Raw genomic sequence first — 15649 nt, 5'->3', positions numbered from 1 at the left:
CACTTTTTATATGACAGAATGAGAAGTGGTCTTGGGTGAATGTTGGTATCACCCAGATAAGTACTGATACTCAAATCCCATGTACTGTAGCCCTAACATGCTACACTGCTCCTTGAAATGCCTGTGGCTGATTTTACAAGCATAATCATTCAGTTTTTAACCTTCAAGAAGGGGTTGGATGGCAAGTGAAGGGAATACAGGATTATGGGAGATAGCTCTTAGTACAAACTGATCCAGGGACTGGTCCGATTGCCATCTTGGAGTCAGGAAGAAAATGTTTCCCCTCTGTGGAAAGGCTTCAGATGGGGGTTTTTTGCCTTCCTCTGGATCAACTTGCAGTTAGGCAGGTTATATATAGGCATTAAGGTTGAACTTGATGGACATATGTCTTTTTACAACCTAACTTACTATGTTATAAACAGAATCTGAACCCTTATTGTGAGAGAAAATAACACTATTAGTGCTTGTGTGCTTAGCTCCTGTGCTTTCATAGTTAGAAGCAAACCTCAATACAAGGTGATGTATAAAATGCAAAGACATTCTCTCACCTCACTCAGAATATCTGAGGACAGCATAAGCCCTTGAGGAGAAGAGAGTGAGTCCTCGGATTGGGAGCTGCTGGAATTTCGCTTTACTGAAAGAGAAAAAGAAGCTTTACGTTTCTTGCCTAGCACATACCATTATGCCCAATTTAACGGAATGCTGTGGGTTTTACCATTGTCAATACTGGAGGAAAGAGATGATCCTGAAGCAGACACATCTTGCCCACTGCTCCTCCGTTTCTCTTCTTGTGCCTAACAAAAGAAAAAGAAAATGAGGGAAAAAAACGAGAGAGTTGTAACAGCCCTGATTTATAAACCTGTTGGGAAAAGGTGTTGCTGTTCTGTTCTTGCTTTATTATTCTGTGGCTTTAACTGGGGAAAGGGGAAGCAGGAGTCCAGGTCCAAATATACGGTTTGGGACAAAGACACATTTCTCTTTGGTTTAACCCTCAGCTTCTCAGTGTAAAATTTTAAATTAAAAAACAAGTCAGATGTGATTAAAGGGGTGGTTCACCTTTAAGCTAACTTTTAGTATGTTATAGAGTTGCTAATTCTAAGCAACTTTACAGTTAGTAACCAGCTATAAAGAAGGAAGGGTAGGATCGATCAATCGATTGTCGCATAGTGGATTCTGCTCCTTCTGCATCGCCGTATCGCCTTATTTCAAATGACCAGAAGCCAAGTTTTAGCTGGTATTTTCTAATAAAGCATTCAAAATAATAAATGGTTTGCAGGATAGGGCAATTATTGGTACAGGGTAGAATAGATTTTTTACTTTTACTAATTTTAGTGTTACTTTTCCTTTAACTGTTGATTAGGAAGGGGACCAGGGCATGATCTCTGCACTACATGGATCACAAAAGTGGTTTTCCAAACCATTGCTTCTGAAGGCAACTTTGAAAAACCAAATTGACGCAAAGGCCTTTACACCGGCGACTGCTATTGTTACCATTGGAAAGGCATTTTGGAAGCAGTTTGTCGACTGCAATAGCGGAGATCTATCGCGGGCGACTAACACTCCCCATGGGATATCACACAGAGCTACTAGTACTAACTACTTGTCACGGCTACAAAAATAGAAAATGCTGATCATTTACTGATAATTGTGTCTACGTGTGTTTTAGAGGCAATTCTCATTACTGTACTGTACAGGGTATTTTCTGGTATTTAGTAGCTGCTAAACACTGCTACTAAGTAGCACCTGTGTGTTTGCCCTTAGACATGGATTTGTAGTTTTTGATAAAGGGAGCACAGGGTAGTTATGTTAAAGGAGAAAGAAAGGTAAAAACTAAGTAAGCTTTATCAGAAAGGTCTATTTAAATACAGCCATAAGCACTAACAGAAACGCTGCACTGAGTTCTGTCAAAAGATTAGTTGTGTCTGTTTTCCTCTGCCAGAGACACGCAGCTCTCTCCTCTCTCCTGCTCCCCCCTCCCTCAAGAATGCTAAGAACTCACTCCTCCCCCTTAGGAATGTGGATCTGAGCCAATCAGCAGGAAGCTGACTCATAGTCTAACACTGAGCATATACAGGGGTCTTGCTCTTGGTGCAGGAGTGAGGCATTATGGGAACTTTCTTTACACAGCTCAGCGTTTTTTCTTCCTGTTCGGAATGGGAGAAATATGGGGAGACTTAAGGGCACTATTGAGAGAACTGAAGGTATGTCTGCAGCTTGAGATTAACTCTTTATTAGCCTTTCCTTCTCCTTTAAGAGTGTATAAGCTAGATAATTAAACACTATGCAGGGCTCTAGGTTCTCCATATATTTCCTATTTAAATGAAATATCTCTTAAGGGGCACTAAACTTGAAATACTTAACAGGAATGTAATATCTGCTGGTGTTATTAAACCATGTCTTATGTGCTGGTATTTCCACCCCCACAGCTGTGACCCATTAATCCATTCATCCTATATCACTGGCAGCAGGCCATTTATTTAGGTCACTTCCATCATTCGGCGAGAGCCGAGTAAATAATAGTGCCTGCAGCCTGGTACACTTACCACTGCTAGGTCTTTTAGCTGATGTTTTCCATCACCAGGCCCAACATGAACCAAATGGTTAAAGTTCTTGGGGTTGGAGATCAACTTTGACCTAAGTTCAGGGTCTTTCATCATCACTCTGTGTATGACATCACAAAATTGGTTATTTGACATTAAATGTTTAAGCAAAAGGAGATTTTGTGTACTCACCGTTAAATCTCTTTCTCTCCAGTCGCTTGGGGGACACAGGAACAGTGGGGTATAGCTGGTACCACTAGGAGGCAGGACACAACAACTACTGTCTATACCCCCAGCAGGCGGAGCCTAGGTCAGTTTGTACCAAGTACGTAGGAGTGTGAAACCTTTTAACATATTAACATAATAACGTATTCAACTTGCAACTGTTATAACGTGTCTGATGCTACAGCGAGGGCCTCTCCCAGGGAGGGAAGTCCCGTGTCCCCCAAGCGACTGGAGAGAAAGAGATTTAACGGTGAGTACACAAAATCTCCTTTTCTCCACCGTCTGCTTGGGGGACACAGGAACAGTGGGGACGTCCCAAAGCTGTCCCCGTAAGGAAGGGTGGGAGAGAGGCCTACGTGGATAGATCCACTGCGGCTTGGAGCACCTTCCTGCCAAAGCGGGTGTCAGATGCTGCAAAGTTACCGAATTTGTAGAATTTGATGAATGAGTGGACAGATGTCCAAGTGGCTGCTTTGCACAGCTGTTCTGCAGAGGCTTGATTCCGGAAGGCCCAGGACGTACTCATCCCTCTGGTGGAGTGTGCCTTCAACCCCGGAGGGGGTTCCATTTTTTGTGATACGTAGGCCCTTTGGATTGCCTGCTTTATCCAGCGGGATATGGCCGACTTTGATGCTGAGGTGCCCTGGTGTGGGCCTGAGGGTAAGACTAGTAGGGAGTCTGACTTTCGGATGTCGCGAACTCTGTGCAGGTAAAACTTGAGGGCCCTCACCGGGTCCAGGGAGTGGAGGGCCACCTCCTTGGGATTGGATGGAGATGGGCAAAACGTAGGTATGACTATTTCCTGATTCAGGTGGAAGGAGGAAACCACCTTGGGTAGAAATTGCGGTACAGTACGCAGGACTGCTCTGTCGTTGTGAAAGGTTAGGAATGGGGCTTTGTGTGAGTGCAGATACCTGTGACTTTAGTGAGCCGAGGGATAGTCCCATGGAGAGACCAGCTTGTAGGAACTCTAGAATGTTGGGAATCGAGAATTCTTCGAAGTCCACTCTTTTCCGGTCGCACCATTGGTGGTAGGTGGACCAGACCCTGTGGTAGGTCTTGGCGGATACCGGTTTGTGGGCTGCCCGCATGGTGAGGACCACGGCTTCGGAGAACCCCTTGTTTCTCAGTATCTGGGTCTCAAGAGCCACGCCGTCAATTTTAGGTTGGAGGGGTTTGGGTGCAGGATGGGTCCCTGAGTTAGCAGGTCCGGGGGGACCGGGAGGGTCCAGGGTTCTGCCACCGAGAGGCTGATGAGTTCCGAGAACCAGGTTCGACGGGGCCAGCTGGGCGCTATGAGAATGAGGGTCGTGTGTTGCGTTCCGAGCTTCTTGATTGTTCTGGGGATGAGTGGCAGGGGGGGGGGGAAGGCATAGGCGAGACGAAAGTTCCACGTGGATGTTAGTGCATCGACGCCCAAGGCCAGAGGGTCCCGATAACGGGCGATGAAGTTTGGCACCTTCCTGTTCTGTCTTGAGGCCATCAGGTCTACATCTGGGATTCCCCACCTTGATGTTATGTCGTGGAAGATGTCTTCTTTTAGTGACCACTCGTTTGGATCTAGTGACTGGCAGCTCAGGAAGTCGGCCTCCCAGTTTAGGAGGCCCGGGATGTAGATGGCAGACAGCTGGGTCTGGTTGTTCTCCGCCCAGCGAAATATGAGTTTGACCTCGTTTAGCGCTGCCCTGCTCCTCGTGCCCCCTTGGTGGTTGATGTACGCCACTGCTGTGCAGTTGTCCGATTGGACCTTCACTGCCTTCCCTATCAGATCGTGCTGCCAATGGCGTAGTCCGAGTCGGATTGCCCTGATCTCCAGAAGGTTGATTGGAAGAATCTTCTCCTCCGGTGTCCATTGGCCCTGGGCTGTCTGGCCCTCCAGCGTCGCTCCCCATCCGAAGAGGCTCGCGTCTGTCGTCAGGATGTGCCAGCGCGGGTCCCCGAGAGGCTTGCCTGCGGTGAGGTTGCTGGTCTGCAGCCACCAGGAGAGTGAAGCTCTTGTTTGGCGAGATAGGGGGATCTCCTGGAGTAAGGACCTCTGCCTCCAGGAGTGGAGAATGTTCCACTGGAGTTCTCTGAGGTGATGTTGGGCGAAGGGAATTGCTTCTATGGTGGATACCATTACCCCTAGGACTTTCATGCAGAACCTTATCGTGTGGGACGGTCTGGATAGCAGAGACTTGACCAGTGATTGCAGGTGAGTGATCTTGTGCTGGGGGAGAAGGATCCTCCTGGCCCGAGTGTTGAATTCCATGCCGAGGAATATCATGGATTGGCTGGGCACTAGGGAGGATTTGCTCAGGTTGATGCACCATCCGAGTTCCTGGAGAGTGGTCGTGGCGGAGCTTAGTGCTATCTGCGCCTCCTAAAGAGATGGCGCCTTGATGAGGAGGTCGTCCAAATAGGGAGTGATCGACATTCCCTTGTTCCTGATTACTGCTGTGGCTGCTGCCATGAGCTTGGTGAAGACTCGCGGGGCTGAGGATAGCCCGAACGAGAGGGCAGTGAATTGGTAATGTTGGTTTAGGAAGGCAAAACGCAAGAATCTCTGATGGGGAGGGAAAATCGGTACATGTAAGTAGGCATCTTTTATATCGAGGGATGCCAGAAACTGGTCCGGGGACATCGCTGTGATGACCGATCTGAGGGACTCCATCTTGAACCTCCGAGGACGAATCAACTTGTTGAGTTCCTTGAGGTCGAGGACTGGGTGCACCGATCCATCCTTTTTGGGTACTACGAAGAGGTTTGAGTAGTAACCCTTGAATCGGTCGCCTGGTGGGACTGGGGTAATCACTTCCGTGCTTAGGAGCTTGGAGATGACGTCCTGAAAGGCCCTGCGTTTGTTCGCTTCCTGTGGGAGTCTAGACATAAAGAATCGGCCTGGTGGGGGGGACACGAATTCTATGTGGTAGCTGGAAGACACAATTTTGTAGGCCCATGTGTCTTGAGTAAGGGTGAGCCAGGCATTGGCGAAGTGGCGCAGTCTTCCTCCTATGGCCATGTGATCTGGGGGCTGGGTTGAGTAGTCATGCCGATGTGGGCTTTTCAGTCGGTTTGGTGAAAGACTTTCTGCCCTGCCAGGTAGGTCTGTGTTTATTCCCGAAACGGCTCTTGCCTGATGTCGACTGGCGTGTGGGTGATGATCTTGCGTGCTTGTTTTGTGAGCCACGAAAAAACCTTCCCCTGCGAAAGGGTGCGCGGGTCTTCGGCTGTGGGAGAAGTGTACTCTTCCCCCCTGTGGCTTGACTGATAAGTTTGTCGAGGTCTGGCCCGAAGAGTAGTTTGCCCTTGAATGGAAGGGCAGTCAAGGACTTTTTGGAAGAAAAATCTGCTGACCATAGTTTCATCCAAAGGGATCGACGGGTTGCCACCGCTAGGGAGGAGGAGCGGCTGGCGAGTTGTGCGGCATCCAGAGATGCTTCGCAGATGTAGTCATTTGCCTCCTTGATTTGGGCGGCCTGCTGAGATAGCTCAAGACGCGGGGCCCCAGAGACGATCGCTTGGAGTAGTGAGTCCACCCAGGACTGGATAGCTCTGCTGACCCATGCTGTGGCCAAGATGGGGCGGAGGGAGGTGCCCGAGGCCGCAAAGCATGAGCGGAGAAGGCTCTCCATTTTCTTGTCCATTGCGTCCTTGAAGGAGGAGGCGTCAGGGACTGGCAGAGCAGTGTTCTTGGAGAGACGGGAGACCGGAGCGTCCACTGAGGGAGGGGAGGACCATTTTTCAACCAGTTCCGCGGAGAAGGGATACAATTTTGAGAATCGGCGATTTGCTTGAAAGCGCCTCTCTGGTTTGTCCCATTCCTGTTGGATAATCTGATCCAGCTGAGAGTGTGTAGGGAACACTGGTGAGGATTTGCTATGCCTCTTGAAGAGTGCTTTGGAGGGGTCAGAGGAGGTTTCGGGCTCCTGTAGATGTAGTGTCTCAAGGACAGATGAAATGAGAGCGTCTACTGCCTCAAAGGAGTGTTTGGTTGGCTCATTCTCCTCCTGGTCAGATGAGTTGGACAATTCTCCCTCCGACAGGCTGAGGTCTGGGAGAATGGGTGAGGGGGCTCTGGAGCAATCCTCACTGTCCTCGTCCGAGGGGGAAGGAGCTCTGCGCTTGGCAGGCTTAACCTTGGGATTATCCAGCCGTGAGAGGAGTCTGTCGAGTGATGAAGCCAGTAAGGGAATGCCTGTAGCTAGCTGAGAGGCCCACGTGGGTATGGCTTGTGTTTCTGCCTGCAGTGGTTCTGCGGGTGTTGATTCTTCCGGACGAGGTTGTTCCACTGGGGGGGGAGCAGGCCTTGGGAGTTCTGGATCTCGCTCCCGCGGTTTGCAAGAGGCGCAAATAGGGTCTTTATGGCCTGCCGGGAGACGTTTGCGGCATTTGGCACAGGCTAAAAATTTTATCTGCGCCGAAGTTGCGCTCCTGGTAAAGAGGCTGTCACTTGAACACTCAAACATGATGAGGGTTGCGGAAGTGAATGCACGCAGCGCGCTATGAGATTTTTTTTTTTTTTTTAATATAGTACAGACTGTGCTAACTACTGACCTGCAGGTGGAGAGCAGGAGAGAGGAGCGATAGAGAGAGACGGGGGAGCCCCCTAGAAGAGTGTCTGCTGTAGTGGCAGCAGCTAACCCGGCTGATAGTGTGCTGATATGGTCTCAGGACGGATATAGCGTCTGTGTGGCAAGCAGGGATTGCTGCAGGTCACAGGCTGGTATGGGGTAGCCAGGAGAAGTCTCGCGGGCACCCTCTGGAACGGATCTGCAGAGCTTGGTAGGCGCTATAGCAATGCGCCTTACGTGTGGCGAAAGAGAGCCGAACTTCCGGGTTTAGAGCGGAAGTGGCGCGAGGAAGAAGCGCGCGCGAAAATGGCGCCAATTTTGAATTTTTTTTTTTGTGGCGCCCCTAGGTGTGTTCCGTGTCGCCTCACAGGAGAGCGCAACGGGGGAGTTCCTTAGGAACTGTAAGTGTGGCGCTACTGGGGGCTCCCGTACTCTCTGGTCTGAATGGCTGTGGGGGGGGGGGGAGCCCAACCCGATAGCCCTGAGGTGGGGGGAGGAGGAGGGGGGGCTGAAGGATGAGGTGGATCCCGGTACCGTAAGCAGGACCCGTTCCATCGCTGGTTCCTCCCCTGTCATCCGGGCAGCTGGCTCTCTTCCTGTAAGGGGGAAGCAGAGGTGAGGTAGCTGGGGATATCAGTGTGAACACTGAAAACCCGGAGACAATCCCACGTTGGGGGGTGCCAGAGGGGGACCTCCTACTCAGTGTAGGGGTCCTGACTACCCCCTAAGTCATATAGCAGACTTAATAGGCTGAAGATTGTAGGAAAATAATAAAATACGTCCTAACCTCCTGAGGACACAACAAAACTGACCTAGGCTCCGCCTGCTGGGGGTATAGCCAGTAGAGGAGGAGCCAAAATTATTCTAGTTGTTGTGTCCTGCCTCCTAGTGGTACCAGCTATACCCCACTGTTCCTGTGTCCCCCAAGCAGACGGTGGAGAAAATTATATTAGTTTCATAAACAATAGTTCTATAGTTTTAGTTCCCAGGCCAGTGAAACCCGAGACTACAAATCCCATGGTAACTGCGCTGACCATGTAGGCCCAGTAGTTATCTGCAGCATCACTTCATTCCCCAGAACATATTACAGTAACTATTAGGGCCTCCTCATCCTGATCCTCAGCCAAAGTTTCACCAAGCCATTTTTGCTGTTTTCACCTTCTTTGCTGTTGCCGCTCTTCATCCGAGATTCTGAAGGAGAAATGCCTCTTGCTTTTCGTCCTTACCATTTGTCTCCGGCTATTATCTGAGGTTTCTGGCACGTTAAACTCATCTTGATCTACGTGGGATTACAGAATTGCACAGTCAGATTATCCAGAGTTAATTATTTCAAGATCAAGTCAAGTAAATTTGACCGAAATGCATGGTTATCCAGAGCTTAATTGCAGTGCCTCAAAATGTCAGGCTGAGACTTATGATACTTGTAGTGCCACGAAAGGTGGAGGGGCTACTGCATATCCAGCCAAGTTTACATGTTTGCTGTCACAAAGAACTGTTGAATAAGAATTTTAAAGTAGAGAGGTAAGCTTGTGCCACTAACCAGCGAGTTTGTTCCTTAGATATACCAAACGGACCTTTTCACTTCCAAATATGCAAAGGGAACCCTCCGCATTTAGAGATCGAACCTGTGTGAGTGGACAGAGAATATGGGATTACATCCAATAACAATTATATAATAACCAGCTTTGGCTCTGATTTACAGAACAAATCTACCAGTTAAACCAGAAACATCAAGGCCATAGCAGGCCATAAATCTACACAATCTATATAAAACAAAATATTGTGTAGACAGAAGAAAAATTCAAACAATACAAAACAAATAAATGGCGGTTGAAAAGCTGCATACAACTGGTCTATCTTTAACATATGAAAATGTTATGAATTTCTTCTTTAAACTGCTGGTTTAACTGCATGTGTGTAAGGTTCCGCACATTATTCTCCTCCTAAAAGAAGAAATCACAGCAGTGTTTTGTCTTTACGGTTGCCATTTTGATTCTCAGACCTAGCAAACCACCCTTCCAACTGAACAATCAATTCTGACATCCACATGGACTGCCAATGGCACAAAGTAGCACATTAGAGCAGAAATAGAAAGGAACAGCTGGGCCCTGGCATTTCCATGGTCTATCGAGGCCACGGGCTGGAGGCAATAGCAGACCAGACTGGTGATGGAGATCCATACATGCACCAAGGTTTAGGTAGCCAGGGCAACACTGGCACCACGCAGACCATATCAGCATATGTATGTATGTATGTATGTATGTATGGTCTTTCTGAGAAAACAAGACATAAGCTAAATGTACTAGTGCAGTTACCCATAACAAATATGATCTTTGCTTCCATTGTCTAGATCAGGGATCCTCAAAGTTTTTTTTACTTGTGAGCCACATTCAAATGTAAAAAGAGTTGGGGAGCAACACAAACAGGAAACATGATTTTGGGTTGCCAAATAAGGGCTGTAATTGGCTATTTGGTAGTCCCTGTGTGGACTGGCAGCCTACATGACGCTCTGTTTGGCAGTACAACTGGTTATTATGCGACAAACACTTGCCTCCAGTCCAGAAACTTAAAAATAAGTACCTCCTTTAAAAGGAACAGTAACACAAAAAAATTAAAGTATATCAAAATAATGAATATATTATCTACTATTGTCCTTAACTGGTAAAAGTTGTGTGTTAGCTTCCAAAAGACTACTAAAGTTAATATAAATAGCTGCTCTGTAGCCATAGAGGCAGCCATTCAAACTGGAAAAAGGAGAAAAGGCACAGGTTACATAGCAGATAACAGATAAGTTGCATAGATTCCCATTTTATTCTACAAAGTTTATCTGTTAGTTGCTTATGTACCCTGTGCCTTTTCTCCTTTTTTCCATTTTGAATGGCTGCCCCCGTGGCTACGCAGCAGATGTATATATTATATAAACTATAGTAGTCTTCCTGAAGCAGACACACCAGTTTTACCAGTGCAGGGCAACAAAACATTATATTTGAATTACTTTAAAACATTTTTATTTTGTTGCTGTTCCTCTATGTCCACTGGGAGCAACATCCAAGGAATTTGGGAGCAACATGTTGCTCACAAGTCACTGGTTGCAGATCACTGTTCTACATTTTAGTAGAGTGATCTTAAATAATAATTACTATCTGATACAGGGCAGTAACTCATGTTAACAGCACCGGTTTATTTTATCACCAATGTTAGTAAATGGAGGCCTGTTTATGGCCACCAAAACAAAGTATTAAAATTCAAAAAAAGCTTTATTGTCCATCCAACATTAAAAACATAGAAAAAGATTCCATTCCAAAAGATTTCCATTCAGAAACACATCCTCACCACCACGATGTGTGCAATCACCTGACTCGTTTTATGCCTCTTTCTGAAGATTTGTAGGCCCACGGTTTTTGTTTTTTGGACTGGCATTGTGTATGGGCTGAGAGCCTTATTGCAATTGGGTATCCCCAAGATAAACATACTCCTCAGTGGGAGAAGCCTGGGACTGTGACATGTAAGTTTTGTTTTATGGCCACCCTTAACAGTAAATAATGTGTGCCACTTAGATATTCTAGCGTATTTGTTTGTGGATCTAAGTAGATATCAGGTCTAGAACAGGAAACAACATTACTTACTTTTTTGAGAGGAATTGTTTGAATCCATTCACTTCTCCTGACATCAAATATATCTAAGGCATTTTCACTGAAGACTGTGAGGTGGGGAGCGGTGTACACTGAAGGGAAAACATTCACATGTCAAATTGTAGTAATTATCAAGTCACACCCAGCAAGCCTACTAAAGCTGGCCATACACTATAAGATCTGATTGTGTATGCAGTTTTGTGCCGGATTCCACTCAGTGTGCCAGCACCTGGGTCGATGCTATGGCTCTGAGTGTAGGCACATCCATAAGATAATCACTATTTAGTGGGTGCTGTGTGGGCTTCTCTGCACTTAGGGTTGCCACCTGGCCGGTATTTTACCACCCTAGATGGTAAAAATGATGCTTGATGCCAATGTTATTAATAGGAAAAAAAAGAAAACATATAAGGAGGCCGGTATTTTTTTCCAAAAAAGGTGGCAACCCTATGTGTACTTGAAATGCCAGGACCTATTCTGAATCTCAGTCTGGGCTTGACTGTGACTTTAAATGCTTAGCAACAAAGTGAAGGTCCGATTAAGCCTAATGAAACTTACCACAGGCCACTGGTGGTGCAGGCCACATAATTTCCTGTGTCCGTGACTTCCTTCCTTGCGAATCCACATAGACACCAAAGGTTGAAAAACAGAGTAAAAATTCACTAAGTGTCACCCTAGCTGCGCACAGCGCATCGGGTGTAGACTGCATCAGGAATGTCAATTTAGGCTCATTTGGGTGTGGTAGTTGAATAGGAGCAGCCTCATTAAGAATAGGGTGCAGCGAGAAGCCAGAGGAATAGCCCACACAAAGACGTTCACCCAAAATATCCATGCATTGCACCACCCCTGCAGCCTGAAATTCCTTAATTCTCCGTGGGGAGCCCTTGTTGCTGGTTAGCTGGAAGCAATAGACCTGGCGCTTGGAGGCAACACAGAGCACCGGTGAGGATCCCTGGCACACAAGCCCGGATGCAATAGCATGGCAGCCTTTTGCCTCAGGAATTTTCATGCCAGTAGAGTCTGGGAGGAGGAGGAGATCCCAAGAGAAGAGGCGCACACTGTGACTTTTTCCACAGAGCACAGCCAGTTGCTGAGCCTCAGGGACACAACGCAGAGCCAGGACTCGCTTGCAATCCCCTAACTGCATGATTTCTGTCAAAGAAATGAACAAACGTTATAGACAAATATGGGCATTTCCACATCCAAGTTTTCCAGTCCTTTTTATCTTCATGGTAACCACACAAAGCTCATGGTAAATCAGTAAGATTGGTGGCAATTACACACACACACATATTATATTTAATCCTTTATGAGTCACAAATTTAATCCCTACCTAAAACCCAGGCTTCACCACAAAAGTACTATTGTACCATCTGCTTGGGTCCTATGTTAAAGGTTCAAAATATCTTGTCTATACATGGGATTTATTCTCCATCCTAAAAAAAAAAACTTTGGTCTATTTTAATGGCTTCTATGAAGGGTATAGCAGGTTTAATGGGAAAAAATGACTTCAAATGGAAGCAGATCTCACCATTTTTGTTTACATGCAGAAGGAAAAGTCCATCCTCATTTCCCAGAGCGAGTCTCTCTTGATCTGAAAGAGCATAACATTTTAAGGAAAATGTACCTCATATAAGAAGGCTGATTTCTGTGGATTCAAATTCATGTCCATCAGACACTCCAACCATTCAGTAAGTGGACAGCAAGTTGTATTTTATATGCAAGTCTCATTATTACTATGCTTCAAGCTGAATTTCCTCCCTGCTGGGTTCTTTTCTTGCTGCCGAGCCTCTGTGTAATAGGATTCATAGTTCTGAGGTTCTTGTGTGGTAGCCTAAAGCCGTAGTCCCCAAACTGTAGATTGGACCCTGAGTGGAGCTCAAAGCCATGGATTGAGAGTGGGAGGTAATGTTCCTCTAAGCTGTGCGCTCGTGCACACAAATTGTGGTGTGCACAAAGAGTTTTGTGTAAAAACACTTAATTTTGCATTTATTATGACCGGAGTGCACATAGAAGAGAAGGAATTAGAGGGAGCATTGGTGGGAGGTGTGCTATTTAGGGGCAAATGCTTTATTATTCTGATAGAATTATCCTAGAACTACACAAGACTGACTGTTACAGCCATGTTTTCATATACATCTAATCTGCTTATTTTTTCAGAATTGCCTATCCACTGCAAAGGTGGCTTTAACTCAAATACTTTAAAAACCTCTGGCATACAGCCTGAGATTCAGGCTTCATATTCAGTTTATGAATGAATAAAACACACCCATAACCCCCTATGCCCTTCTGTTTCACTTACCAATGATTGTTGCACACAATGCTGTGCGTATAAGAGGTAGAGCACTATCGTATGCCTCTTTCAGTACACGGACAGACTGGCTGTGAGGTCCCTTCAGGAGGCCATGAAGCTCCTTCAGCACTTGCACCCACTTCTGCATCTCTTCCCCTGTCTCTGCCAGCAGCAACTGGGAGGATGTAGTGGGTGGAGAGGACATCTGAGAGAACGTGATCTATGGAAATCAGAATATACATGTGAAAGTAAGAATTCTGTATTCAATGCCATTTCATTCAGAAATTCCAGTATGAAAAGATTTACAAGGTAAAACCTTTCTCAATTTTGGCAGAACTATAGAAACAGCCCCAGCCATGTTTAATGGGGGGGGGGGGTTTATCCATATTTTAAATGCCAGGACCAAACAGAAAATTAGAGGAACAGAATTCATTCTCACTTACTCGGAATATACATGGAATGTCTTTAGTGCTGGCATGAATGACATCAGATTCCAGTACAGAACTAACAGAGAAGTTTTCATCTCTAACAAAGAAAAAAATGTCTGTGAGACACACCAATGCTTGGTCCATAGTAGCAGTGTTAGATCTTGAATACTCACCTCATATCAATAGCCTGTATAATAGCTGTGTTACATGGAGGGCAGGCATCATATACAAGGACCTTAAATTCACTTAAAATTACATATGCCTTTTGCCACCCTTTTCTAACTCCAGCAGGCTTGGGAACCTATGGACACATTTCACAAAAATAAGTTTTAATACTTAATATGCACTTTCCAATCAGGAGCAGTAGCAAACAAAGTTCCCAAACACAAAAAAACCCCATTATTTTAATTATTTACATGGCTTTTAGGGTGCCCCGTGGCTGGAAGAGCTACAAATATTTCAAAAAGGTTTTTAGGGTGCTCTATGGTTAGAATAGCACTTAACAGGCATCTATCACACTAAAAATGTCCTCACCCACCAGAGGTAGGGGTGAACAGAGCCTGCACTTTGTTAGGCCATCCACACCGTGCATGCACATAATGAGTGAGACTTCCCATTTGCTTATTATACACATGTGTGACTTAGGAGCAGTGAATGCGACTCACCCACTCACACGCATGTGCATAATGAGCAAGCTGTGGCCTTGCTCCTTATAAGCGAGTGCCACAACATGGCTGTCTAAGCCTGGAGCTCTCTCCCGGTGTAGGCAGCTTTGTATTGTAGGGGGATGTTTCTTTTCTTTATTGAAGACCTTAATGCTAATACCACACAGGATGAAGCCGAATTTGGCAACAAAATCCGCTCTCTGTGCCCATGCCTGAGCTAACAATAGCGGTGCAGGCACAGTGAAAGGCTGATGTCAGCGCAGGCCATACATTTATCCGCAAGCCAAGAATCAGCCTCCTGTGGCATAAGGCTAAAGTGAGAGGAAAAGCAACTCCCTCTAGCTACTAATCAGTGCTATTTAGCCAGTATGAAATAAATCAACCCACAGGCAGAGAGGACCAATTAAATGTGCCAGGGCAAAGATTTTATTGGTGGCCTGCCTGCGGCCTCCCCAATAAAACTGTGATTGTATTACCCTCAAGTACGTAATCTTCAGTTAAATAAGGTAGGAAATTAAAAATAGCCTGTGTTTAACCAAAGTAAAAGTTGGGTTAAGTTGCACCACCCTGGACCAACAGCCATGGGAGCAGATAAACCATAATTATAAAAATGGAAAACAAAATAAAAAGTTACAAATTCAGTTTTTTTATAAATACATTATGAGGCCTAGACTGGAATTTAAAATAGGTTCTGCCAATTCAGGTACACAGAGGCCCAAACAGCCACCCACCAGCCCAATAAATAGTGACTGTAGCATCTATGGCATCTTTCAGCAGCCTCTCTGCCATTTGCCAGCTGGGTTCTAGAGCATTCTCAGTTTATTAAAATGAGCATTCTATCATCTCAGGGGGATGCTTTAGTCAAAAGTTATAGCAGATGAATGGTCAGATTGTGGACCCCCTGTCTTGGTAGGCCCTGGGCCCACCATTTATAAAAGCAGCTTTGCAGGCAGACATCACTACCTTTGGAACACTTTCCCCTAAATAGAAGACAGTGAGCAGAAACGTCTTTTTCGACCACATAGAGTAAATATAAAAAGAGATTTACCGAAAGAGATCCTTCCAGTGCAGTCCCACTGCCAGTTACTGGATCCACTCCCAGGATCTTCTTGATCTGACTTGGAGGAGATGGGCAAATTGGGGCCTTCTCAGAACAGGACACATGGCAGATATACCCACAGACTAAAAGAAGACTTAGAGTGGTCAAATCAAACAAAGGCATTAACCATACGGACTTAAAAAAAAAAAAAAAAAAAAGAGAACACTGAGCTTTTACCCCTGCCCAAGTTAGGCTGAGAAGATTTTGAAAGAAGGAT

At 45.9% G+C, this 15649-nt stretch overlaps 1 protein-coding gene across 1 annotated transcript in view; it reads right to left on the bottom strand.

Moving 5' to 3' along the window:
* LOC100497498 (serine/threonine-protein kinase MRCK alpha) overlaps positions 1–15649 on the bottom strand; it is a 60828-nt gene that overhangs the window by 1833 nt on the left and 43346 nt on the right. The window contains exons 25-36 of the mRNA XM_002938708.5: positions 15382–15515; positions 13842–13969; positions 13684–13765; positions 13250–13460; positions 12479–12541; positions 11506–12099; positions 10945–11042; positions 8859–8943; positions 8477–8597; positions 2544–2661; positions 716–794; positions 549–634 (exon numbers count right to left, since the gene is read on the bottom strand). Coding sequence (XP_002938754.3) covers positions 549–634; positions 716–794; positions 2544–2661; positions 8477–8597; positions 8859–8943; positions 10945–11042; positions 11506–12099; positions 12479–12541; positions 13250–13460; positions 13684–13765; positions 13842–13969; positions 15382–15515 — 1799 coding nt within the window. The remainder of the gene's footprint in view (positions 1–548; positions 635–715; positions 795–2543; positions 2662–8476; positions 8598–8858; positions 8944–10944; positions 11043–11505; positions 12100–12478; positions 12542–13249; positions 13461–13683; positions 13766–13841; positions 13970–15381; positions 15516–15649) is intronic.

This window comes from Xenopus tropicalis, chromosome 4 (genome assembly GCF_000004195.4).
Source record: "Xenopus tropicalis strain Nigerian chromosome 4, UCB_Xtro_10.0, whole genome shotgun sequence".
Lineage (NCBI taxonomy): Eukaryota > Metazoa > Chordata > Amphibia > Anura > Pipidae > Xenopus > Xenopus tropicalis.
The sequence above is the reverse complement of the archived record's forward strand: the minus strand, read 5'-3'. Positions and strand labels throughout refer to the sequence as shown.